A 25677-nucleotide genomic window follows, 5' to 3' on the forward strand; every position below is an offset into this window, starting at 1 on the left:
GCCATGGATGGGACTCCTATCTCGTCATCTTATATTGCAAGGAAGATGCCATGTCGGATTTCAACTTGCAAAGAAGATCCAAACATATGTATTATACTCTCTTTTGCTTTAAATAAGATATCTTAAAATTCATATTTATCATATCCTTATAATTTTAACAATAATAGACTTTGAAACAGTCTAACAACACTCATAAATACAAAATCACAACTATAACTGTTCAATCTCTAACTAATCGAGTGATCAGTTATACGAATATCCTTAATAATATTTCCTTTAAACTCATTTTACTTGAATAGTACTCAATATATAGGAAGCTCATACAGACATAAAATAGTGTGTGTTTAATTAGTTTCACCAAGTAGTTGCACTTAGAGTATGCTGCAAGGCATTATAGTTTTAAGAAGGATACTGATCAGTTGAATAGTAGTCGTCGTTTAGGATGAATCTGGTAGTTTAATATATAATATTATTATACTAAACAATACTTTATTACTATAAAAACAAACGATGTACAACACTTGGCATGTATCCTTGGACGTATACTGTATACACATGACATGTACATACATTAATATATTTAAGTTATATATACGTAAAGAATTTTTACACTAATCTATCAATTTAACTTATTAATTATATTAAGTTATTAATATTCTATTTTATAGAAACTTACATGTTAATTACATTCATATACTTGTTCGCCGGCCTTGTAAATTAAGAGCCAACAACGTGAGATTTTTAAAGATAGCCAGATTTACAACTGGTCGTTCAAAAATAGCCCAATTTCAAAAGTAATCGAAATTTAGCCACTTTTATGTGAAGATAAATCTGAGCGAAAATACTGTTCAAAACCCGGAAAATACTCCAGTATATTATGCTGGAGTTCCAACATAAGTATACTTGAACTCCAGCATATTATACTGGAGTTCCAGGATAGTATGCTGGAACTCCAGCATAATATGATGGAGTTCCAGCATAAGTACACTAGAACTCCAGCATAATATGCTGGAGTTCATACACAAGTGCACCGAACTCCAGTATATTATGCTGGACCGGTCTCTATTGCAGCAAAACAGTGGCTATTTTTCATTGATTTGGTAAATGCTGGCTATTTTTGATTGACCAGTCCGAAAACTGGCTATACCGTGCTATTTTTACGCCAGCAACTGGCTAGGAACAAGACAATTTGAAAGAAGAAAATTAAAGGAAGGGTGAAAAAAGGACATATTTGGTCACCTACAAAGGAAAAAAGGAAGATTTTCCTTGTCCCAACCTCCATAACCTTTATTTCTAATCTACATACATCTATCACCTCCTTACCTTTTTTTTTTCTTTTGAGGAAACTATATCGAACAATTATCTCTAAGACATGAAAATGCAAAAACTCGAAGATCACCACTCCGACAGGGAGGTTATTGAGAATATTGATAATAGTACTCAGTCAAACGCCTTCACATGTAATGATGACACGTATGTTGAAATCACCCTCGATGTCCGCGAGGACACCATGGCAGTCCACAGTGTCAAAAATGCCAGTGGGGCTAATGTAGAGGAAGCAGAGCTACAGGTGCTGGTGCTGGCCAAAAATATAGAGAAGAAACAATCTTTTGGGACCTCAGTCGTTAGGAATAGTTCGATAAGGATGCAGCAGGTGGCTCAAGAGCTTAAGCCCTTGGCTGCTATGAAGAAACAACAGCCACATCCCTCTCGGCGATTTGATCGGACCAATTCAGTAGCAGCTCATCATGCTCTCAAAGGCCTCAAATTTATCAGCAAAACTGATGGCGGCGCTGGATGGGCCGCCGTCGAGAAACGTTTCGAGGTGCTTAGCGCCACCTCAGAAGGCTTACTCCCTCGGGGAAAATTTGGAGAATGCATAGGTAAAAAGGCGAGAGTTTAAGTTTTGTGCACTGATTGCGTATAATTATTTTACGTTATCACGTTAAAGTATATAGAGGCATAATTATTTATAACGAGTTTGATATGGTATTACATAAAAAAAGAGTAAATAACAAGTTGTAATCGGTGAAAAAATTAATAATGCTAAAGGCAGAGCCAAGATTTCACCTTTATGGGTTCTCGATTATGAAACGACGACTTCAGGTACTAACAACTGGGTTCTAAATTTTATATTTGCATATATTTAATGAATTTCATAACACAAATACACTATTTGAGCCAAAGCTACTGGACTTGGCCAAATTCATTGTCGGGCTTCTAGCTTTGCCCCTGGATAGTGCAATGCAGTCGGTATATATAAATTAAATCAAAAGATTATAGTCTCAACTACACAAGAAAACGTATACGTTTGTTTCATCATAATTTCTTGTATAATATTTCATCTTTTCTACTTGTACATATTGATTTGTTTGAGCTTGTTTAATTAATTGGAAATATTGGCTTTCAATAATAGGTATGAATAGGGAATCGAATGAATTTGCAGTAGAGCTTTTTGATGCGCTAGCTCGGAGGAGAAATATAACAAGTCATTGCATCAGCAAAGTACAGCTCAAAGAGTTTTGGGACCAAATTGCCAACCAATGTTTTGATGCTCGGCTTCGAACCTTCTTTGACATGTAAGGATTAAAATTCGACATTTATTGAAAAGACATCTCTAAATATTGGTATTTGTTTCATTATTGCTATAACCAATTTTTGGATTCTGTTATTTTATGAATTATGATGATTGTATTGCAGGGTTGATAAAAATGCAGATGGTAGAATCTCAGAAGAAGAAGTCAAAGAGGTATAGACGGAATAACATACGATACATTGACATATTAAAGAATTTTTGCACTATCAGTTTGATGTAACAAGATATAGTGGATTACTATATCAGGCTTCTTACGAAGAGCTATCTTTTAGTATATGTTGACCTTGGCCACGGGACCGGCTCAATGAGCACCTTTGGGCAGTGTTTTCTTGATCAACTATTTGACTTATTCAAAATGACGGTGAACCAAAACTGAAGAAGTGCAATGCAAAAGAACGCCTTTTTTCTGGAGGCCTCGGGCAGTGGAAAATGAACATTCGCTAAGGAATAGCTTGAACTAAGAGGAAGTGAAGTAATACTTGGCCAATTCCGCGGTATTCATTGAAGACTTCGCACGTACCCTTGCTAATTCTTTTTCTAATACTAAGGCCGCATATATGTACTCATTAGTAGGAAAATGCCCTTCGCTTCAAAACAATCGATCATGGTGCCATCTGCGCTTCTTCTGACTATTGAAAGTGGACAACAACAACAACAACAACAACATACCCAGTAAAATCCCACAATAAATAGGATTTGGAGAGGATAGTGTGTACGCAGACCTTAACCCTACCTAACTAGTGAAAGTGGAAGTTCTTAATACGATACTGTAAACCATCCATTCACCGTCGGTGCATAGAACTAATTAAACTCTTTATGTTATCTAGTACTACCGTCTTCTCCAACTTTTCTTGAATTTTGGAAACAAAAAATGGCAGAGTAGCACTATAATTGACAAAATCTACCATTTTCTGTGCAGATTATTAGCCTAAGCGCATCTGCTAATAAGCTGTCAAATATCCAGAAACAAGCAGATGAATACGCAGCATTGATCATGGAAGAGTTGGACCCCGACAACATGGGATACATCATGGTTAAATTCTAAAGACCCTTTCAATTCTCAACTTAAAAATAAATATTATTTTTCAATTGGTGATGCTCTGATCAACAGATTGAGAACTTGGAAATGCTTTTATTACAAGCTCCAAATCAATCAGAAGGAGGAAAAGGCCTGAACAGGAACCTAAGTCATATGCTAAGTTTGAAGCTTAAGCCAACAGTGGAGACTAATCCCATAAAAAGATGGTATAAGAATTTGAACTACTTTTTGCTGGATAATTGGCAGAGAATTTGGGTGGTTTTATTGTGGATTGGAGCAATGGCTGGCTTATTTGCTTATAAGTATGTACAATACAGAAACAGAGCAGCATTTGATGTTATGGGTCACTGTGTTTGTATGGCAAAGGGAGCTGCTGAGATACTTAAGCTCAATATGGCATTGATTTTACTACCAGTCTGCAGAAATACCATTACTTGGCTTCGAAACAAGACCAAATTAGCTGCTGCTGTTCCCTTTGATGATAACCTTAACTTACACAAAGTAAGCTATTCTTATTTTTCTCCTTTTTTTTTCAATTTTCTATTCAAATGGGAGTCTTGGAGCAACAGTAAAGTTGCTCCTTGTGACCTATAGGTTACGGGTTCGAGCAGTAGAATCAGCCTCTGATATTTGCATTAAGGTAGGCTGCCTAGGTCACACCCCCTTGGGGTGCAGCATTTCCCCGGACCCAATGTGAATGTCAGCAGCGAAGCTAGGAATTCCACGAAGGGTGTTCAAAATTTAATACACACATAAAAAAAAATTGACTTATATACACAATATTGTTGGACTTTAAAGGCATTGGGCTTCAAATACTTTAAGCATTGGGCTTTAAAGTCTAAGAGTGTGAATTGAAAATGGTGGAAAATAAAATGGAGGGAAATGAAAATTTGAATAAAGTGAGCTTTTGACTTGCACTTTGTCCCTCATTAGTGAGGGACAACTACATTTGTGTGCTTATATATAGAATCACTTCTTAAATCTCTTAAAAGGAGTTGAAGAGAATGAACCCTCGCGCCGTCGTCGTCGCTCGCTCGGCTCGGCTTCGGCTTCGGCTTCGGATCGATCGATAAGATTATTTTTGGACAAAATTTATTTAATAATTAATTAAATGCCAGATCACTACTGAAGATTCAGAAGGATAGTCTGGCCGCGGTCCTGGCGTAACCGCGGTAGTACCGCGCCAGAACACTGCTGCAGATTCAGAAGGCTAGTTTGGCCGCGGTCCTGGCGTAACCGCGGTAGGACCGCGGCAGGACGCGTAAACGTTTGAACAGATACCTTTTCCAGAACAAACATCACACCTCTTCCAATAATTGCCTATAGATTCTGAGGCATGACTTCGTTTTTAACACACCAAAAACATTACAGAACTTCCTTCTTTCTGAAAATACTGAATTCTAATTCGCAGTCTCTCTCTCTCAAATTCGTAAGTGTGATTTTGCTCCGTTCTTTAAGTTCGTTGGTATCCTGCAGTTTGTATTGCCACTGTTGCAGGAAGGTTTATTCCGTTTCATCCTGGGAGGATTTAATCCATTACCTTGGCAACTTGTGAGGGGGTTAAAATTCCTTAAGGACTCACAAGCAAATTGTGGACTCGGAATATTTCTTATTCTTTACTGTTTTCCAGTTTCTTTTATTCTTCTAACAGTTTTCTGATTTTGTGTTTTAACACAGTAGCGGACAATAAGCTTAAGGAAATTTTAATACTAACGTTTCTGTGTTGAAATATATATTAAACTGTTATTTATATTTTGTATACTGGTTTGGAGACTAAAGCCTTCGTGCTTTCTACTCCAATAATTGTTCTGTCCGGTTTAAAGTATATCAAAACTTTAACGGAATAATAAACGTACGGGTTTGAAGTATATAAAAACTTCACCATTGTTACATGTTATATGTTTGGTTTGGTATTCAGTTTGAAGATATCAAAACTTCACTGATTTAACAAAGTTCTGTTTTGTTTCCAACTCTACAGAAAAATGATGAATGAAAACCAAACTAATGGAAATGTTGCGGGAACGGGTGCTACTGTTACGAATATTGCTGCCTCGTCAAGCCGTTCAACTCCTGCTCATGCTATGGCACCAACAGAAAAACCCGGAAAGTTTTTCAGAATCGACTTCAAACGTTGGCAAATGAAGATGCTCTTCTATCTTACTACGTTGAGTTTGTAGCGATTTATCAAGGAGGATCCTCCGGTCCTGGCTGAAGGTACTCCGGATGACGAACGATTTGTTGTAACTGAAGCATGGAAACATTCTGATTTCTTGTGCAAAAACTACATTTTGAGTTGTTTGGAAGATAGCTTGTACAATGTCTATAGTGTCATGGAAACTTCAAAAGCGTTATGGAATGCGCTTGAGAAGAAGTATAAGACTGAGGATGCTGGACTTAAGAAGTTCGTGGCTACAAGGTTTTTGGATTTCAAGATGATTGACACTAGGTCGGTCATAACTCAAGTCCAAGAATTACAAGTCATTGTGCATGACCTCCTTGCTGAAGGTATGGTCATAAATGAGGCCTTTCAAGTTGCCGCTTTCATTGAGAAGTTACCTCCGTTGTGGAAGGACTTTAAGAACTATCTTAAACACAAGCGGAAGGAAATGACACTAGAAGACTTGATTGTTCGTTTGAGAATAGAAGTAGACAACTAAAATGCTGAAAAGAAGTCACGTGGAAACTCGACAATAATAAGGGCTAACATTGTTGAGGAGGCGCCACAAAATAAGAAGAGAAAGAAGGCTTCTCGACCAAAGAATTACCCAAGCAAGAAAAAGTTCAAGGGTAATTGCCACAACTGTGGAAAATCTGGGCATAAGGCCGTGGATTGTCGTGCACCAAAGAATGATAAGAAGAAGAAGAAAAAAGCTAACATGGTTGAAAATGCTGAAGAAATGAAGGACTTGTGTGCCATGTTGTCTGAATGCAACTTGGACCAGACGAGGCAATTTTCATGGGAAATTCGTCTACAGCCAAAATTGAAGGAGTTGGCAAGATTGCGTTGAAGATGACGTCGGGAAAAATAGTGACACTAAACCAAGTTCTCCATGTTCCAGAAATTCGCAAGAATCTTGTGTCTACCTCACTTCTTGTCAAGAATGGATTCAAATGTATTTTTGTTTCTAATAGTGTTGTACTAAGTAAGAATGATGTGTATGTTGGAAAAGGTTACCTGAATGAGGGCCTTTTTTAAGCTAAATGTAATAGCAGTTCCTATCAATGAAGTTAATGCTTCTTCTTACTTACTTGAGTCAAACACTTTATGGCATTCACGCTTAGGTCACGTCAACTTCAAAACATTGCGAAAAATGATAAATTTAGAAGTATTGCCAAAATTTGATTGCATTAATTCCAAATGTCAAATATGTGTGGAATCAAAGTATGTTAAGCATCCTTACAAGTCCGTTGAAAGGAATTCAAGTCCTTTAGACTTAATTCACACAGATATTTGCTATATGAAGTCAACACCATCTCGCAGTGGAAAAAAGTATTTTATTACTTTTATTGACGATAGCACGAGATATTGCTATGTTTATTTACTTAATAGTAAAGATGAGGCAATTGATGCTTTCAAGCAATACAAGAGTGAAGTTGAAACATAACTAAACAAAAAGATCAAAATGATAAGATGTGATAGGGGTGGCGAATATGAATCTCCTTTTGAAGAAATATGTTTGGAAAATGGCATTTTCACCAAACAATTGCCCCTTACTCTGCACAATCTAATGGAATTGCGGAGAGAAAGAATCGAACGTTTAAAGAGATGATGAATGCGTTATTGATAAGTTCTGGTTTACCACAGAACTTGTGGGGGGAAGCTATACTTACAGCTAACCGAATAATCAACCGTGTACCTCATAGTAAAACACAGTCCGTTCCTTATGAAAAATGGAAAGGAAGGAAGCCCAGCTTGAAATACTTCAAAGTGTGGGGGTGTTTAGCTAAGGTACAAGTTCCTAAACCTAAAAGGGTTAAGATAGGTCCAAAAAAGGTTGATTGTGTATTTATTGGATATGTAACCAATAGCAAGGCATCGTTTTCTGGTTCATAAGTCAGAAAATCCTGAGATTCACGTTAATACGATAATAGAATCAGATAATGCTGAATTCTTTGAAACTATTTATCCGTATAAAAAGGAAAGTGAAGTGACCTACCAAAAGTCAAAACGACCTCGGGAGGAAATAACAGATGGTATGCCTAATGAGGAAAATCCGAGAAGAAGTAAACGTCAACGGGCATCTACTTCATTCGGTCCAGATTTTCTGACTTTCCTGCTAGAAAATGAGCCTCGTACCTTCAAGGAAGCAATGTCTTCCTCAGAAGCACAATATTGGAAAGAAGCTGTCAATAGTGAAATAGAATCCATATTGAGCAATCATACCTGGGAATTGGTTGATCTTCCTCCAGGTAACAAAATATTGGGTTCTAAATGGATTTTCAAGAAGAAAATGAAAGACGATGGTACTATTGACAAATACAAGGCAAGACTTGTTGTCAAAGGATTTAGACAGCGAGAAGGTCTTGACTATTTTGACACATACTCGCCGGTAACAAGAATTACATCCATTCGAATGCTAATAGCGTTAGCCGCCTTGTATGGTCTTCAAATCCATCAAATGGATGTAAAAACAGCCTTCTTAAATGGTGATCTAGAGGAAGAAATTTACATGGACCAACCTGAAGGGTTTGTGGTTCCGGGAAAAGAAAAGAAGGTGTGTCGACTTGTTAAGTCCTTTATGGACTAAAACAAGCACCCAAGCAATGGCATGCGAAATTTGACCAAACAATGTTGTCAAATGGCTTTAAGATTAATGAATGTGATAAATGTGTTTACATTAAGAACATTCCAAATCATATAGTCATTGTTTGCTTATATGTTGATGATATGCTAATAATGAGCAAAGACATTGCCGACATTCAAGCTACTAAGCGTATGCTTGCTAATAAGTTTGATATGAAAGACTTAGGAGTTGCCGATGTAATTCTAGGAATTAAAATCCAGAGGACTCCTCAGGGTCTAGCTTTGTCTCAATCACATTACGTGAAAATGGTACTTGAAAAATTCAAACACTTGGAATTTAGAAGTGCAAGAACTCCAATTGACTTAAATCATCATCTTATAAAGAATAAAGGTGAAAGTACGTCTCAATTGGAGTATGCTCGTGTGTTGGGAAGCTTAATGTACATCATGAACTGTACACGACCTGATATAGCTTGTGCAATAAGTAAACTTAGTCGATTCACAAGTAATCCAAACAAACATCACTGGGTGGCAATGAAACGAGTTCTGGGATATTTGGAATATACCCAAGACTACGCTTTGCACTACAATAAATATCCTGCGGTTATCGAAGGATATAGTGATGCAAATTGGATAACTGGCTCAACAGAAACAAAGTCCACAAGTGGATATGTTTTTACTGTTGGTGGAGGAGCAGTATCTTGGAAGTCTTCCAAACAAACGTGCATTGCTCGCTCTACAATGGAATCAGAGTTTATAGCTTTGGATAAAGCCGGTGAAGAAGCTGAATGGCTTCGAAATTTCTTAGAAGACATTCTGTTCTGGCCAAAACCTTTGGCTCCTATTTGCATACATTGCGATAGTGAGGCTGCAATAGGACGGGCAGGGACCGTTATGTATAACGGAAAGTCTCGTCATATACGACGAAGACATAACACCGTTAGACAACTACTTTCTAGTGGAATTATCACTATTGATTATGTAAGATCAAAGGATAATGTGGCGGATCCGCTTACAAAAGGCTTAACTAGAGAGGGAGTTGAGAAATCATCTAAGGGAATGGGACTATGGCCGAGGACAAGTCAACATGGCGGTAACTCTACCTAGAATTTTGGATGTTCCGAGATATAGGTTCAAGGAGATCAAACAAAGTTGTGATTGACCGGTTCAACATTGTCAAAGTAAAATCTTTGGTCCCTTCTCGTGATGAAGATAATGTTCAGTAACAAGGATAGAACTTTACACGTTCTTTAATGATTACCTAAGTTTGATGTGGTATTTATCAAATAGTTTAGGAATCACCTATGTAAGTGTGAAGTGGAAGCCGCTTCAATGAGAATTTTATAAGGCCAATTCTCTACACACTTATGAAACCAGGCGGTGTTCATGGCTGAAACGAACACAACAATGAGAACCAAAAGATGGTTAAGGGTTGGTTGTGTGACATATGGTTGTCTAGGTATACACTAAAGTTCGACGGTTTAAAGATATCAAATCTACCGATTGACCGAGTATATCCGACATATGTTCACTACGGAAAGTTCAAAGGGAAACCTACTTATCCAGATGCGATTAATCCTTACTTGCGAATCACACAGCTTTCATCTATGATCATTCTTGTTACAGCCATTCCCATTCATGTGGGGGATTGTTGGACTTTAAAGGCATTGCGCTTCAAAGACTTTAAGCATTGGGCTTTAAAGTCTAAGAGTGTGAATTGGAAATGGTGGGAAATAAAATGGAGGGAAATGAAAATTTGAATAAAGTGAGCTTTTGACTTGCACTTTGTCCCTCATTGGTGAGGGACAACTACATTTGTGTGCTTATATATAGAATCACTTCTTAAAGCTCTTAAAAGGAGTTGAAGAGAATGAACCCTCGCGCCGTCGTCGTCGCTCGCTCGGCTTCGGCTTCGGATTTGGATTTGGATTTGGATTTGGATTTGGATTTGGATTTATCAAATGATCGATCGATAAGATTATTTTTGGACAAAATTTATTTATTTAATTATTTAATAATTAATTAAATGCCAGATCACTGCTGAAGATTCAGAAGGATAATCTGGCCGCGGTCCTGGCGTAACCGCGGTAGGACCGCGCCAGAACACTGCTGCAGATTCAGAAGGCTAGTTTGGCCGCGGTCCTGGCGTAACCGCGGCAGGACGCGTAAACTTCTGAACAGACACCTTTTCCAGAACAAACATCACTCCTCTTCCAATAATTGCCTATAAATTCTGAGGCATGGTTTCGTTTTTAACACACCAAAAACATTACAGAACTTTCTTCTTTCTGAAAATAATGCATTCTAATTCGCAGTCTCTCTCTCTCAAATTCGTAAGTGTGATTTTGCTCCGTTCTTTAAGTTCTTTGGTATGCTGCAGTTTGTATTGCCACTGTTGCAGGAAGGTTTATTCCGTTTCATCCTGGGAGGATTTAATCCATTACCTTGGCAACTTGTGAGGGGGTTAAAATTCCTTAAGGACGCACAAGCAAATTGTGGACTCGGAATATTTCTTATTCTTTACTGTTTTCCAGTTTCTTTTATTCTTCTAACAGTTTTCTGATTTTGTGTTTTAACACAGTAGCGGACAATAAATATAAGTTTCGATATATACAATACAAATTTTCAATGAAGGGTGATCAGTTGACCACCCATCAATGTATGTGGACCAACTGCAATTTCAATTTTCTGTTCAATCCATATAGTATATACAACAATAATTCTGTCTCAATTCCAAGCATGTTCAAATCAGCTATATAACACTCCATTCAATGTCGTCACAACCCCATCAGTCCCGACATATTATGTACTGTGTATGCTGGTTATCAACCTACCACAACCCTCTTCCTTTATCCAAGACCGGCAATATGAGCAAGATTACACAAAAGTAAAAATAGTGAACTGAATAACATTTTTTCCCCGATATGTTGTACTATATATCTACGCGGTTCTTTTTTCCTTAGAATTCCCTTTTATTTAGATGATAGCAGTCTTGGATTCGATTTTTTTTAGTATTATTTTGCTGTTGTTCCTACTTGTTGTCATTACTTTAGCTGAGGGTCTATCGAAAATAGTCTTTCTGCCGTTCCGGGGTAGGAGTAAGGCTGCGTACATCTTACTCTCCCCATACCCCACTTGTAGGAACGCAACTCACTGAGTTTGTTGTTGTTGTTGTTATTTAGACGATGGCAGTGGCAATTGCAATTGGTGTTGGAATGCACGTACTTGCTCACATGACTTGTGATTTTCCAAGGCTACTAAAGGCTAGCCCAGAAAAGTATAAACCAATGGAGCCATACTTTGGTGATCAGCCCACAAGCTATTGGCATTTTGTGAAGGGAATTGAAGGGTTGAGTGGGATTATAATGCTGGTTTTAATGGCAATAGCTTTCACTCTTGCAACTCCTTGGTTTAGGAGGAATAGAATTAAATTACCAAAACCCTTCAACAAACTCACTGGATTCAATGCTTTCTGGTACTCCCACCACCTATTTGTCATTGTCTACACTCTCCTCATTGTCCATGGTATCAAGCTTTACTTGACCAAAGAATGGTACAAGAAAACGGTTAGTCTACTCATCTTTGACTTTTAGATTTTACCTATCAACACTAAATTCTTAATAAAATTAACTTTTATACGCTTGACAGTAGAAGAACCTTGTCACTATTAGCTTCGAGCAACTGTCTATAACGGCAGTTAATCTACTACAATATGTTAAAATATTATATTGATAGTGTCAAAGTTACTTATACTGTCAGCGTATATAAGTTAAATTATTTGTTAATGTAAGAATCATTTTTTCTACCCAGTTTATTGGAGAATAATTGCTAACAATGAGATTAATTTTCCCATTGGCAGACATGGATGTACTTGGCTATACCAATCATATTATATTGTGGTGAAAGATTACTTAGGGCATTCAGGTCAAGCATCAAGGATGTTAAAATTTTGAAAGTAAGTTGAATCCAAAATCTGTACATGCAGAAAATAATTTAAGTATTCATGAAAATCAAAGTTGTTGAGAGAGGCAATAAATTACATTATTATATTTAATATGTTGCTAGGTGGCTGTGTATCCTGGAAATGTGTTGGCACTTCATATGTCAAAACCACAGGGGTTCAAATATAAAAGTGGGCAGTACATGTTTGTCAACTGTGCTGCAGTTTCACCATTTGAATGGTAGGTGATGCTTAATAAATAATTGCTCTAAAACGTGTTTCCTTTTGTTGCCATTTAATTATGCTAATGCATCCTCTTCTTATTTTTATTTTTTTTTTGTGTGTTTTTTTGGGGGCAATGTGAAAGTTGCTGCCATGTGACCAGGAGGTCACGGGTCGAGTCGTGGAAACAGCCTCTTGCAGAAATGCAGGGTAAGGTTACGTACAATAGACCCTCGTGGTCCGGCCCTTTCCCGGACCCTGCGCATAACGGAAACTTAGTGCACCGGACTGCCCTTTGGGGCAATCAATCTTCTGTTGTCTATCTTAATGTCTTATGCACTTGCGGTGTAAAAAAAAATATTTACATGACAATTAAATAACTTGATAACAATGCTAATTAATTTGTTACAACATGGTAGATTAGGTTGATCATATACCCTATCATTGTGCATAAATTAAAGGCCAAATACATATGTAGGCCCTCAAACTTGTCCCTTTTTTTCATTTAAACACCTAAACTAAGTGTTGTTCCTTTTGAACACTTGAACTTGAACCTAAATGTGTCTATTAAATACATATTGCTGACATGGCAAAGTGTATGTGATGCGCTCAAGTATGAGCGCGTGAGGCTTTGTTTTTTATCAAAAAAATTCCTTTCTTCTTCTCCCTCTCTCCCCCCTGCCACCATCATCACCGTCACCCACCACCTTCCTCTGCTGCTCTCACCACAAAATTAATTCTACACAGAGGTTGAAATTCACTCACCTACACGCCACAAAATCATACAAAATTTACACATTATTCTCCACAGAGACACTAAGAGATACTTAAAGACTTCCTCCTTGCCTCCACCATAAGGCAACAAACTCGCTAGCCACCCTCATTCTTATTCTGTAAAATTATTTCATACTTCTTAGCCTCAATCAATAACTAACCAGGCCAAAATACTATTTGGTTTCAGAATTCTTAAGTGAAAGAAGAGCATATAAATAAATTATCTCTATAAAAGAATTTTCCTTGAAGTTGAGAGATCCATTCTCATTTTATGTTTTGCTATGTGCCACATAAATATTAACTAGAATATCAAAGAGATTTTGTAGGATTATTTCTCAAGTTATGATTGTCATGTGGCCACCTTCTCTCCTCGGTAAATCAGTTTCATTTTCTTTGTGGAGGTCTTGGGGGTGTTTGGGGGGGGGGGGGGTGTGGAGAAGAAGACGGAAGAGAGAGATTCGAATAAAAAAATTATAAAAGAAAGGTTTTTCTTTCACTTTCCACGTGTCACATATTGATTCGTTATTTATCATGAATAAAAGGTGTTTGAAAACACATGCTTAAGTTGTTCCAGAAAATATGGGATATGTGTTTAATAGGTACATTGAGTTTAAGTTCAAGGGTTCAATAGGAACAAAACTTAGTTTAAGTGTATAAATAAAAAAAAGGGATAAGTTTGAGGGTCTGCATATGTATTTGGCCTAAATTAAAAATACATACTTAAATATTGTGATGTACACATTTTATATTAGGCACCCATTTTCTATTACTTCAGCGCCGGGGGATAACTATGTCAGTATCCATATTCGAACTCTTGGTGATTGGACCAGCAAGCTCAGAGATGTTTTCTCCGAGGTAAGCATACAACTTTTTTTCTCAGAGGTAAGTATACTATATTCCCACTAATTTAATCGTTAATCATCGAATTTAGCTTAATCATAGTATATTGGTCAATGTTATTAATTAGGTGTGCCAACCATTGCCAACTGGGAAAAGTGGACACCTAGTAGCTGAGTGCTTGCAAGGAGAGAACAAAAAGTGAGTCTCTTTAGAATTTGTAGTCCCCCTATTACATTCATAAATCCATTCACTTCAAGAGAGCACATTAATTAGTTAAACCTTCACTTTCACTAGCGTATTCATTTTGAGAAAGTCATCATATTCGGAATATTACTATTTAAATATTTAAAAAGTCAGTTGAAAACTTTAAAAAACATAGTATTTCTTTTCGCGTCATCATAATGGATAAGAATCTTACACGATTGTGTTTGATATGACATAATAAAGTAGTCACGTGTTTAGTTACTGCAAAATATACTACTACTATTTTTTTTACCAAGAAAAAGGGATTATGCTATCCTTACTTACAAACGAAAGTCATATTTTTACAACTATTCCAACTACTTTATTTCATATCACTTGCTCCAACCAGAATTGACAATATTATCAATGTTTAACACTAATATTCGAAAATTCACCAAAATTCTGCCAATGCTGACATTTTTATCAATTTTCAAATTATATTTTTTTGAAAAATATATTTGTGTTCACCAACCAAGAACTGAAAATAGCCACAACAACCAGGAGCGCAAGAATCAAAATCACCATGGACTTGTCTAAATAATGAACATCTTCAGAGGTTAAAGGTTCATCCACTTGTTTAAATGATAGAAACTTTGTTGGTCGAACAAATCGCCACTAACCGAGGACAGCAAAATCTTCAACCCAGTATTCTACTATTCTGAAAATTAAAAGCAACTGGACAAATTCCACCATGCTAGAACTTAAGAAATTATGGAGTTGGACAATATAGTTAACATATTCCCATGATAAAGCCACAAGATGGTCAAGATTTAGGGACTGAACAATGTTATGAGGCTCATAGGAAGTACACCAAAAAAAGGATAAATTAAGAACTAGTAGAATAGATACCACTGAAAATAGATATTGTCTCTGGAACAAGAGTTAAGAGTCACTTTGCTAAACCTAATTGGCTAAATGTCTACAAGCGCATTGCTCTTAATCACACTAATGCAAGAGTTGGTATGTACTCAAGACTTAGTATTGTTAATTACTCCCTACTTTCACTTTTACTTGACTACTATGGATTTTGCACACCGCTTAAGAAATAATAAATGAAGTGTATAATTTACCATGATACTCATATTAATATTGATGCATATTTCTAATGGATTTGAGAAAACAATTTAAAATGAGTAATTAATATTGTGGGTATAACTGGAAAAAAAGAAATTGTCTTTTCTTGCTAAAAGTGACAAGTAAAAGTAAAAATCTAATTTTAAAAAATTGGACAAGTAAAAGTGAAAGGAGGTATATATGTGTGTAGTTCAAACTGAAAGCAAGAGCCTGTCTTTAAATATCAAATTTTCACTTTCTGGAGGCCCTTTCAACTTTGGTGTCAATTTCCATAATAAACTACTTATGTTGTTCGGAGTCTTCAGAAATGTCGCCGAGTGTGTGTCGAATCCTTCAAAAGTACTGTATTTTTGGAAAGTCGACATGGGTGCGGCAGTATTTTGGAGAGTCTGAGCAACATAGATAATAAAATTGAAAAGGTGTATTCAAGTAATAATTTATTTTCTTTCTGAAAACAATTGGCATGCACTATAGGAATCACTTTGAATCACACACCAGATAACCTATTTTCTCTTGGAAATTTGCAGGAGTTTTCTACTGTGGGGCACCAGCACTGACGAAAGAGTTAAGACAGCTAGCCTTGGATTTTTCCCGTAAGACATCCACAAAGTTTGATTTCCATAAAGAAAATTTTTGACCAAAGATGGATGAGCAGAGGATCAAAGCAAACAGATAGACTCATTTTTTAAAGAAATCCACATCCACTACGTCTTGTGTGTAGAAATCTTGCAGATTTAGTTAATATTTCGGTTTTGTATTGTCATACGAATAATAGTTTTTTTGTATAACGTAGGTCCACCTACCTCTGAGTTGGATTACCAATTCTACTATTGGATTAGTTCTGCATTATTATCACTTAGCACTTAGCTTAGTTGAGTTCAATTTTGTTATTGTTTATTCCCCTTTCAAATGGAGGGGCTATGAAAACACAGTAGTATAGTTATCGATGGTGCAATGGGAAGCAGACCGACCAATCACATTATTACTGACCCCAGCATGTATATGTTCAATAATTTTCCAGTAATAATTGTACCCTAGTATCCTTTACATGTTTAAAAGTTCTGAATAACTATATATATTCTCACAAACTTTACGACTAACATTCTTTTGTCTTGGAGTATACAGCAATGTAGTGATCACTCAGAGTCACCAAACCAAATTTGTTTGAGCAAAAAAGTATGAGATCTTTTTTGTTTAAATTAATTAAATAAGAAGATGGAGGGTAAATTCTAGTTAAGGATAATTAACTCTAGATCCGAGATAAATAATATGAATAGAAAAGCATAGCTGAGTATGAATGCTGGCAGTGACTATGGCCAGATTTAATAGCATAAAGAGAGATGCATTAAGTAACATCAAATGGCAATAGAATGTAAATAAAGGAAAAGATTCGCCCAATCTTGAGTGAGACGGGTCCTCTTTCATTTGATAAAAGTGAATGATAGACAAATACAAGAACCTTAAGACCCTTTTTTGGATTTGATGAAGGTATGGGATCACAGATCCTCTAATCTCTTTAGAGAGGTGTGTTTACATATTTTCTAGAGAGAGGGAGAGGGAGAGAGAGCCTCCTTTTTTGGGAAGTCCTCTCTTCCTATTTATAAGGGGTATCCATAGAAAATCCTAAAAAAGTACAATTAAAAGGAATATTCAATAGAATATTCTCTTTGAGGATCCCAAAGCAAACTAGCTGTTTCATCACTGTCCGACCTCGGCCTTATTGATGATTGTCCGACTTCGGCCTTATTGATGATTGTCCGACCTCGGCCTGTTGTCTCCGCGTGCCGAATTTCTCTGATCTGATTTTGACCCACACAGTTAGTCCCTCCGCTTATCGAGGTCGTCTCTTGGTCGATCTCGTTGAGCGGACTTCATTAATCGTAGTTCGAGAAATTCGAATGGGGAGGTCGACTAGTGTGAATCGCGGCTGAGGGTGCCGATCTTTATGTCAAAGTGGTATCACCGCGGGCTGAACTTGAGAAGAGTTTGATCAGGGCCAATGACTCGAGTGATGAGTCGATCGAGAAGACGGTAGAGTTGGAGAAGGCCGTCGAGGCCAGTATGGTGGCTTTGGCAAGGATGGAGGCATCGGAGGAGGTCATTCGCGTCCTTGGATCTGGACGGGTGAGGAGGCCGAATGTTAATTCGAGCGAGGAAACCGAATTTTAATTTGGGCGAGGTCGCCGAATGTCAATTTGGGCGAGGAGACCGAATGTGAATTCGGACGAGGTCGCCTAATGTGAATTCGGACGAGGCCGGAGTTGATTCGGACGAGGCCGAAGTTTGATTTGGACGAGGTCGAAGTCGATTCAGACGAGGCCGAAGGTTGATTCGGACGAGGCCGAAGGTTGATTCGGACGAGGCCGAAGCTGATTCGGATGAGGCCGAAGCTGATTCGGACGAGGCCGAAGGTTGGTCCGGACAAGACCGAGGTTGATTCGGACGAGGCCGAAGTTGATTCGGACGAGGTCGAAGTCTTCTTTTTGGCGATGGCCTTTGGTCGTAGGGGTGTTATTTCGAGCTAAGGCTGAAATGTTAACCCGTTGTAATTCGAGCGAGGTCGAATTCTTCTTTTTCGCGATGGCCCTTGGCCATAGGGGTGTTATTTCGGGCTAAGGCCGAAATGTTAACCCTTTGTAATTCGAGCGAGGTCGAATTCTTCTTTTTGGCGATGGCCCTTGGCCGTAGGGGTGTTATTTCAAGCTAAGGCCGAAATGTTAACCCGTTGTAATTCGAGCGAGGTCGAATTCTTCTTTTTGGCGATGGCCCTTGGCCGTAGGGGTGTTATTTCGGGCTAAGGCCAAAATGTTAACCTGTTGTAATTCGAGCGAGGTCGAATTCTTCTTTTAGTGATGGCCCTTGTTTTACTGGAGAATATTGGGTGTTCCCTGAGGGAGTCCCAGTTTTACTTAGCTTCTGCATATCTTAGGTAAGTCCCGGTTTGCTTAATTTTGCTTCTGCTGGGGAATACGATGCGTTCCCTGGGTGAGTCCCAGTTTGCTTAATTTTGCTTGCATTGGAGAGTACGACGTGTTTCTTGGGTGATTGCTCCCGCTTCTATTTCACTTAGAGAAAGAGTCAGTTAAAACAAAATGAAAGCGTTCGTTTCCTCGATTTGATCGGTCGACGAGTGGAGAGGAGTAACCATGTTCCTTTCTCTGGTTATGCTTTTAGTGGTCGCTACCAATTTGGCAACAAAGGGTTGTTCCGCCGAATAAAGAGGAATATATGCGGAAAACACCCTAAATCTTAGAGGGAGAAGGCAAGCCCTCGTCAAGTACAATCCCTACATTCATCTTCACGAAGACGTCTGAATCGACAAACTTTCCGGCACCATCGTCTTCGCCGATTTCCTCGCCGGGAACGTAGAGGCTCAATTTAGTAGCTAATAACAAGAAAACCTTGGTCCTTCGCTTTTGATTTACCTAACATACAATAAGTAAAGATAACACAGTTTTCAAGCAGATAGATAGGTTAAAAGGCGTGGAATCCTTCTCTAGCTATGCTTGCCAGCTGTAGAATGACTTTAACATATATGTGTATTAATGAGGCGGTTTGACCTTGATGCTTCTTACCACAGAAAATAGCACCTGGAAGTCATAATCCAACATCCAAGCAAGATAGACAGCAAGTGAATACATTATTATAATGAGTGAACATTGGATCTACGGCCCAACATATCCTCAAGATTTAGAGTTGTAAAACTATTGATATTAAGATAGATTTGTGAGACAAGATGAACATGCTTACATCAGACACATGATGCAAATATCACAAATAAAGGATTAAATTAGAAGTCATTTAAGATGATTTGGCTTCTGCTCCTTAGACATACAATGTACCGATATACTTGACACTGTTGAAGGTGCTCAAATAGGACGTAATGAATCTAAAATTAAACTGAAGGAGGTTGATTTAAAAGATATACAACCTCTAGAAATCAATGCCGCTAAGAACAGAACTCAAAGGAAAGAAAGGATCTATATGGGTGATCCAACTAATTGAGATTAACAAAAAAATTATTTTGTTCCTGCACTAAAATTATGTCCATTTGTTTACCAAAATGTGTTTGGTCTAATTAGAGAATTGCATGTCGGCTGGAAGCCAGAAGCCTTGAGCTTGTCTATGAATTTCTCAAGTTTGCATTTGTAACGAAAGGATGACACCACGACGAGTAGAAAGTGGAACTAGAATTGAATTTAGATCTAGAGGAAATTAAAATTTTAACTAGAAAATCCCCACAGACGGCGCCAAATTGTTTGAGCAAAAAAGTATGAGACCTTTTTTGTTTAAACTAATTAAATAAGAAGATGGAGGGTAAATTCTAGTTAAGGGTAATTAACTCTAGATCCGAGATGAATAATATGAATAGAAAAACATAGCTAAGTATGAATGCTGGCAGTGACTATAGCCAGATATAATAGCATAAAGAGAGATGCATTAAGTAACATTAAATGGCAATAAAATGTAAATAAAGGAAAAGATTCACCCAATCTTGAGTGAGACGGGTCCTCATTCATTTGATAAAAGTGAATGATAGACAAATACAAGAACCTTAAGACCCTTTTTTGGATTTGATAAAGGTATGGGATCACAGATCCTCTAATCTTTTTAGAGATGTGTGTTTACATATTTTCTAGAGAGAGGGAGAGGGAGAGAGAGCCTCCTTTTTTGGGAAGTCCTCCCTTCCTATTTATAAGGGGTATCCATATAAAATCCTAAAAAAGTACAATTAGAGGGAATATTCAATAGAATATTCTCTTTGAGGATCCCAAAGCAAACTAGCTGTTTCATCACTGCCCGACCTCGGCCTTAGTGATGACTGTCCGACCTCGGCCTTATTGATGACTGCCCGACCTCAACCTGTTGTCGCCGCGTGCCGAATTTCTCTGATCTGATTTTGACCGGTACAAAAATTTTATTTTTTAGAAGTATCTCTTTATTTTTATAAGTTTTCTATGCAGAACCACCCTTTTGGAACAAACATGCAGTTAACAAATACATGTGTTGCTCCAAAGAAAATTAATGAAAACTAAATAGACATGACCGGAACTTTGTGTCGACCTTCATTACAAACTACTGAATATAAATGCCTCGCCATTCATGGACCTTTACTACAAACCGGGCTTGTATGTATGGTCTTAGCTGTAGATTGCAGTTACGAGTTCACTAGATAGACAGTTTGGGATGAGTGTGATTAAAGAATATTAATCCGAGGATTCATAAAAAGGATATAACATGAATCTCTTTCACAAAACTAAAAACTACTAAGATTACTAGAATCCATTTTTGCTGCATGTGTTACCAATTTTCTGTCAGTCGTAGCTTATTACCTTGCTCTAAGGCTGTTGGAAGGAAAAGAAGAGACTATCAACATTGAGACATCAAAAAAGTGAAACGTCAAATCCAGCAAGAGGACTAAAATGAACTTAACAAATGAATCTACGACGGCCTATATAAGCAACTCGAAAATTATAGAAGAATCCAAATTATATGGATCTATCTCATTGTACATTGTCACACATTGCCTGTTCCGAGGAAAAAAAAAAATATAAACTTTTGGGAAAATGTTTGCTGCCCTGGCCATTTGGTAAAGCAAGGGGGAAGAAGTGCATAGCACCTAACTCTAAACATCCAAGTCCTTCTAGCACTCACTACTTCGCCCATCACTAATTATCACGTCTAGTCCTTCTACGAGGAGCAGCGGCAGCATCCTCATTCTCCTCTTCTTTCTCCTCTGTAGCTCCTTCGCTGTTAGAAGTTGATGCCTCAGCACCATCACTTTTCTTAGGCTCTGCAGTAGCTCTTGCCTGCACAAGCAAGAATTCTTTTATCAAAAACATATCCGTTACAAGCACGAAAGCAGGTGGGATATTTCTTTCTTTTTCCTTTTTGCTTTGGGGGCGGGAATGGGGGAAAAGCTGAGGCTGAGTTCGGACTTACAGGTTGCTGTTTCTTCCCGCCAAAGATGAGCTTCAGGAGAACTGTGAAAATGACAATTATAATTGAAATGACAACACCAATTGTGAGATTAGGCTGTGTCTCGGCCTTCCCAAGAAGATCCTACACGACAAGTCTATGTATTATTCACACATTCAAAAATGAAACAACATGCAACACAGAACACCAGTCATACACTCACCAGTACTTTGGACTTGTGTTCACCCAACAAGGGGATGTCAGCCACCTTGTAGAGAAGATCAAAGACCACTTTCTGCAGAATGTTCCAATTTATCTCAAGTCAAGTGACGAAATACAAAGAAAAACCAAGAACGATGGAATGTATGGTGAAGAAAGTATAATCAATTACCTGGAATCCTTTGAGCCCACCAGAGTTTGCTACTTCCTCAGCCTTCTGTTTCTCTTTCTCTGCATCAAACTTGGGCTTCCATGCAGTCTTCCTGTATGATTCTGCAACTTTCTCATCACTTGCTATCAAGATATTGTCAAACAATATACCATCTTGCATTGTCCAAATTTCAATGCCAATTGCTGCAATAGGCTCAAAATTGGGCCTGTCGAGTTTGAAGTAGTTAGGATTTGGAATATCCCTTGGCTTCCAAATACCCTTGTAATTGGGATTGTCAATCAGTGGAGCATGCCATTTTCCCTTGTAAGCTGGATTACTCTTCATTGGTCTTTTCCACTCCCCACATCCAGGGCCTTCTGCACACTTCGGGTTATCAATTTTTGGAGCCTCCCATTCACCATCTTCCTCATCAACCCAATCTTCAGGCTTTGTTGCCTCAGGATCATCGATCTCTTCAGGCTCGTCATCCAACCATCCCTCGGGCTTCTCAGCATCTTCATCTTCAATTTCCATTGGTGCATCCTCGTCCCAATCATCTGGTTTCTTAGCATCTGGGTCTGGAATTTTTGCCCTCTCATCCCAGTCCTCGGGCTTCTTATCTTCTGGATCTGGAATGGTCTCTGCAGGAATGAGAGGTGGCTCAAAATCATCATCTGAAAGGAAGTTTGCCTTCTTTTTCTCTTCCCCGTCAATCAAGATCAGCAACTCATTGTCCGGCTTGAGCACAGCAGTGTAGACATGGGTTAGTTTGTCAGAAGGTACAGATGGTGGAAACTTAAGGTGGTGCTCGATGTACTCCCCACTCTTAGGATTCTTGTGTTTCAAGATGAAGTGAACCTTGTTTGTGGCTCCACATTTGTCTGGTCCAAACATTATAGTATAGGGAGAATCATTGTTGAATTCCTTGGGAATCCAACCTGCCTCCTGGGGGCGGAGGTATTTAAGATATGCACCACCACATTCAAGTCCTTCCTGGAGGCGAACTTCATATTGAAGAACCACAGTTCCATCTTTGAAGTCGACAACATCGTCAAGCTCCTTGACAATAGCATATTTCCTTGCCTTCTCACTCACAAGAAGCCCATAGTCATCATGCCCTTCACTCTTGGCATGTTTCCACACACCTGAGACACAATTACAACTCAATATGAATGCTTGAAACTTCAACATCAAATATTGACTCAGCATCACAAACATAAAGACATTGCACAAAGATATAAGAAGCTCTACAGTGAGAAATTTATCTAAACAATCAGAGTTCGACTTAGCATTATAGACATAAAGGCATCGCACAAAGGCATAAGACAAATTCTAGTGAGAATTATTTTACGGCTGATGACAAACAGAATCAAGGAGTTCTACATCGCTTCGAAACAAATTGATTTTGGGACATATCTGTCACTGTGAACACAGTTCTGCAACATATGCATAGAGTATTAATGGATTTGACAGTGTTCAAAATTTTGGCAGGGTGGAAAATATATAATACACCTTCACAGAAATTAATGGATTTGAATGATAGTATATACTTAAATGACAACACAAAGCATCTTTTTCACCTTACAACCTTAATTTTAATTTGTAGGTATAGAATGATGCTGTTACAAGTAACATCTTAAAGATAATACAGTATTGAATATCACTCCACTCGGTTTTAGCTATAAAAAATCATTATAAACTTTAATTAGCATACTTCTCTAACATAATATGCCACAACTCCACCCTCAGCCAAGGGTAGGACATCAAATAGAATGTCTCTCCCAGAAAACGAAGCTGGATTCCTAATAATAATGCATTAGCCATAGAGTTGCAGTTCAAGGAGAGAACATAATCAAATGCACCACGTCCCCATCCTTAAATGCATTCATCCATGAAATTCAAAATGATCATTACAATATTAAACATGAGTTTAGCAATGAGTACCCAAAGAAAAAAAAAACACCCCATCCGCCTCACTTTACATTTCAACTTGGATGACGGAAATTTGAATAAACACCCCATCCGCCTCACTTCACAATTCAAATTCTAAATGTTAAGCATTGGTGTGATTTTCTTAATCAATTCAACTTCAACTATGAGGATCTTCCACCAAGGGTGTGGCCTAGTCAATGAAGTGGAGTGAGAACTTGCGGTCTGAGGTTCAAATCCCGACCCCGACCAATTTCTTCCCATCTATCCAAGCTCTGCTAGAGTTACAATTATCTTTAAAAAAATCTTACACTATGCTAATACGATATATATAAAAGTCAAATTCTAAAGGAATACTGAACAGATCCAGACAAAAAAAACTTTACCATTATAGTCCTCTTTCTCAGACACAATCCATCGCCCATCAAATGCCTTATCGAATGACTCGTAAAATTTCTATAAAAGAAAAGGCAACCAAATCTCAGCCAACAATATATCGTTAAAAATGATTCAGTAGACACGCTATTGCAAAGACAAAACATACACGTAAGTAAAGATATTTATCTTACCACATCTGAAGAGGCATATAGTTGAGAGACGAAGCAACCGGCCAATAGCAACAATGAATATTGAGTCCAAATCCTCCGATTCCGCTCTTCCATAACCAAATATGGTGCAAAGAGAGAATTAGATCAACAACGGGGAGAAGAAGAAGTTTCCAGAAACCGGAGAAAAACAGAGTGAAATTTTATTCTGGGACAATAAAATCCAGATAGTAGCATAAATAGATCTTGAGAAATGTGGCGTCGACCTGTTGTAGCCAATTGTACTTTGTGCCACGTGATGTGAACCAATTAAAATTTGCCACGTTGTTTGTAGCGACAAAACCCAGGACTTCCATGGAAAGTTGGTTCTACGGTTGGGATTGTTTTGTGGCATTGATCTAAGTAATTTTCGTTTTGTTCATATAAGTAGGTCATATTATGTTTATTACATTAGTATGTTATTTATTACTATTAAAAGAATGTTTTTACTGTTTTCTATTAGAGATTTTCCTATGTGACATAGGAATGTAAAAAAAAATTTCTACTAACCTCAACAAAAGTTTTACTCTTCGATTTGGTTTGTGGCTCAAGTTTTCTTCAGAATTTAAGTTAATAGCTGAAAAACATTCGCACATAACTTTATTAGTACAAGTAATTTCTTTATTAGTGCAAAATTAACTTTAAAATACAAGGATAGTCATTTAACGGAAAACAAAATGGAACGACATTAAAAGTTGACAAGGAATTTGGAATCCCAACAAATCTAGTTCAAGTTTACTTCTTTTCTAACAATAACAGTAACTAGTATACGTACTCGCGCGATGCGCGGATTGTTTTAAAGCAAAAAACTGATATAGTAGCAACAGATCTATATGGTAGAATAAATTTAGCAATTACATTCAAAAGAATTAAATCGAAAAACAATATAGTATGAATTTCATAGGATTGTATCTATGCTGGGGACTTCATAGGATTGTATCTATGCTAGGGACCACCGATATTTATGCATTCACGCAAAGTTCAAGGATAAAATTTATATCCAATTCAAAATAAAATCAATATAGATAATCAAGAAAAGAGCAGTCTTACATTTTTCTTTGGAGGGGATTGAAGTTCATTTCCTTCACAAAATAAGGACAGTAAAAGCTTCTGCGTCAACTTATTCAATACCCTTCCCATCGTCCGGAGCATAACGAATCATCACTTTTGCTCCTACTGAAAATACCAAATATTTTCATTAATTTTTGCATTAAATATTGTGTCTCCCATATGGTGTCATACTTGTGCATCTTCCCAGCCAGCAACTACTGCTTTTTGCTTCAATGTTTCAGCTACTTTGCCTGAATATTCCCTTGAAGGGATGAAACCAAATTAAGAACAGGAGGTCGAATTCTTCTTTTTGGCAATGGCCCTTGGCCGTAGGGTGTTATTTCGAGCTAAGG

General features: G+C 37.7%; 2 protein-coding genes across 2 annotated transcripts; one reads left to right on the forward strand and one right to left on the reverse strand.

Annotated features, from left to right (window-relative positions):
* Positions 1–1294: 1294 nt before the first annotated feature.
* On the forward strand, positions 1295–16454 carry LOC109215302 (respiratory burst oxidase homolog protein D-like). The gene is made up of 11 exons (XM_019379337.1): positions 1295–1883; positions 2417–2579; positions 2701–2749; positions 3516–3629; positions 3708–4136; positions 11562–11945; positions 12239–12334; positions 12445–12560; positions 14068–14170; positions 14283–14353; positions 16000–16454. Exons 1-11 carry the CDS (start codon positions 1373–1375, stop codon positions 16067–16069), a joined length of 2106 nt encoding a protein of 701 aa, XP_019234882.1. The 5' UTR covers positions 1295–1372; the 3' UTR covers positions 16070–16454.
* A 4373-nt stretch (positions 16455–20827) lies between these two features.
* On the reverse strand, positions 20828–24464 carry LOC109215300 (calnexin homolog 1-like). The gene is made up of 6 exons (XM_019379334.1): positions 24260–24464; positions 24077–24146; positions 21783–22906; positions 21615–21686; positions 21416–21535; positions 20828–21282 (listed from the first exon to the last, which is right to left on the reverse strand). The coding sequence occupies exons 1-6, from the start codon at positions 24350–24352 to the stop codon at positions 21142–21144; spliced, it is 1620 nt and encodes a 539-aa protein (XP_019234879.1). The 5' UTR covers positions 24353–24464; the 3' UTR covers positions 20828–21141.
* Between the last annotated feature and the right edge of the window lie 1213 nt (positions 24465–25677).

The sequence above is a fragment of the Nicotiana attenuata genome, unplaced genomic scaffold (assembly GCF_001879085.1).
Source record: "Nicotiana attenuata strain UT unplaced genomic scaffold, NIATTr2, whole genome shotgun sequence".
Classification (NCBI taxonomy): domain Eukaryota; kingdom Viridiplantae; phylum Streptophyta; class Magnoliopsida; order Solanales; family Solanaceae; genus Nicotiana; species Nicotiana attenuata.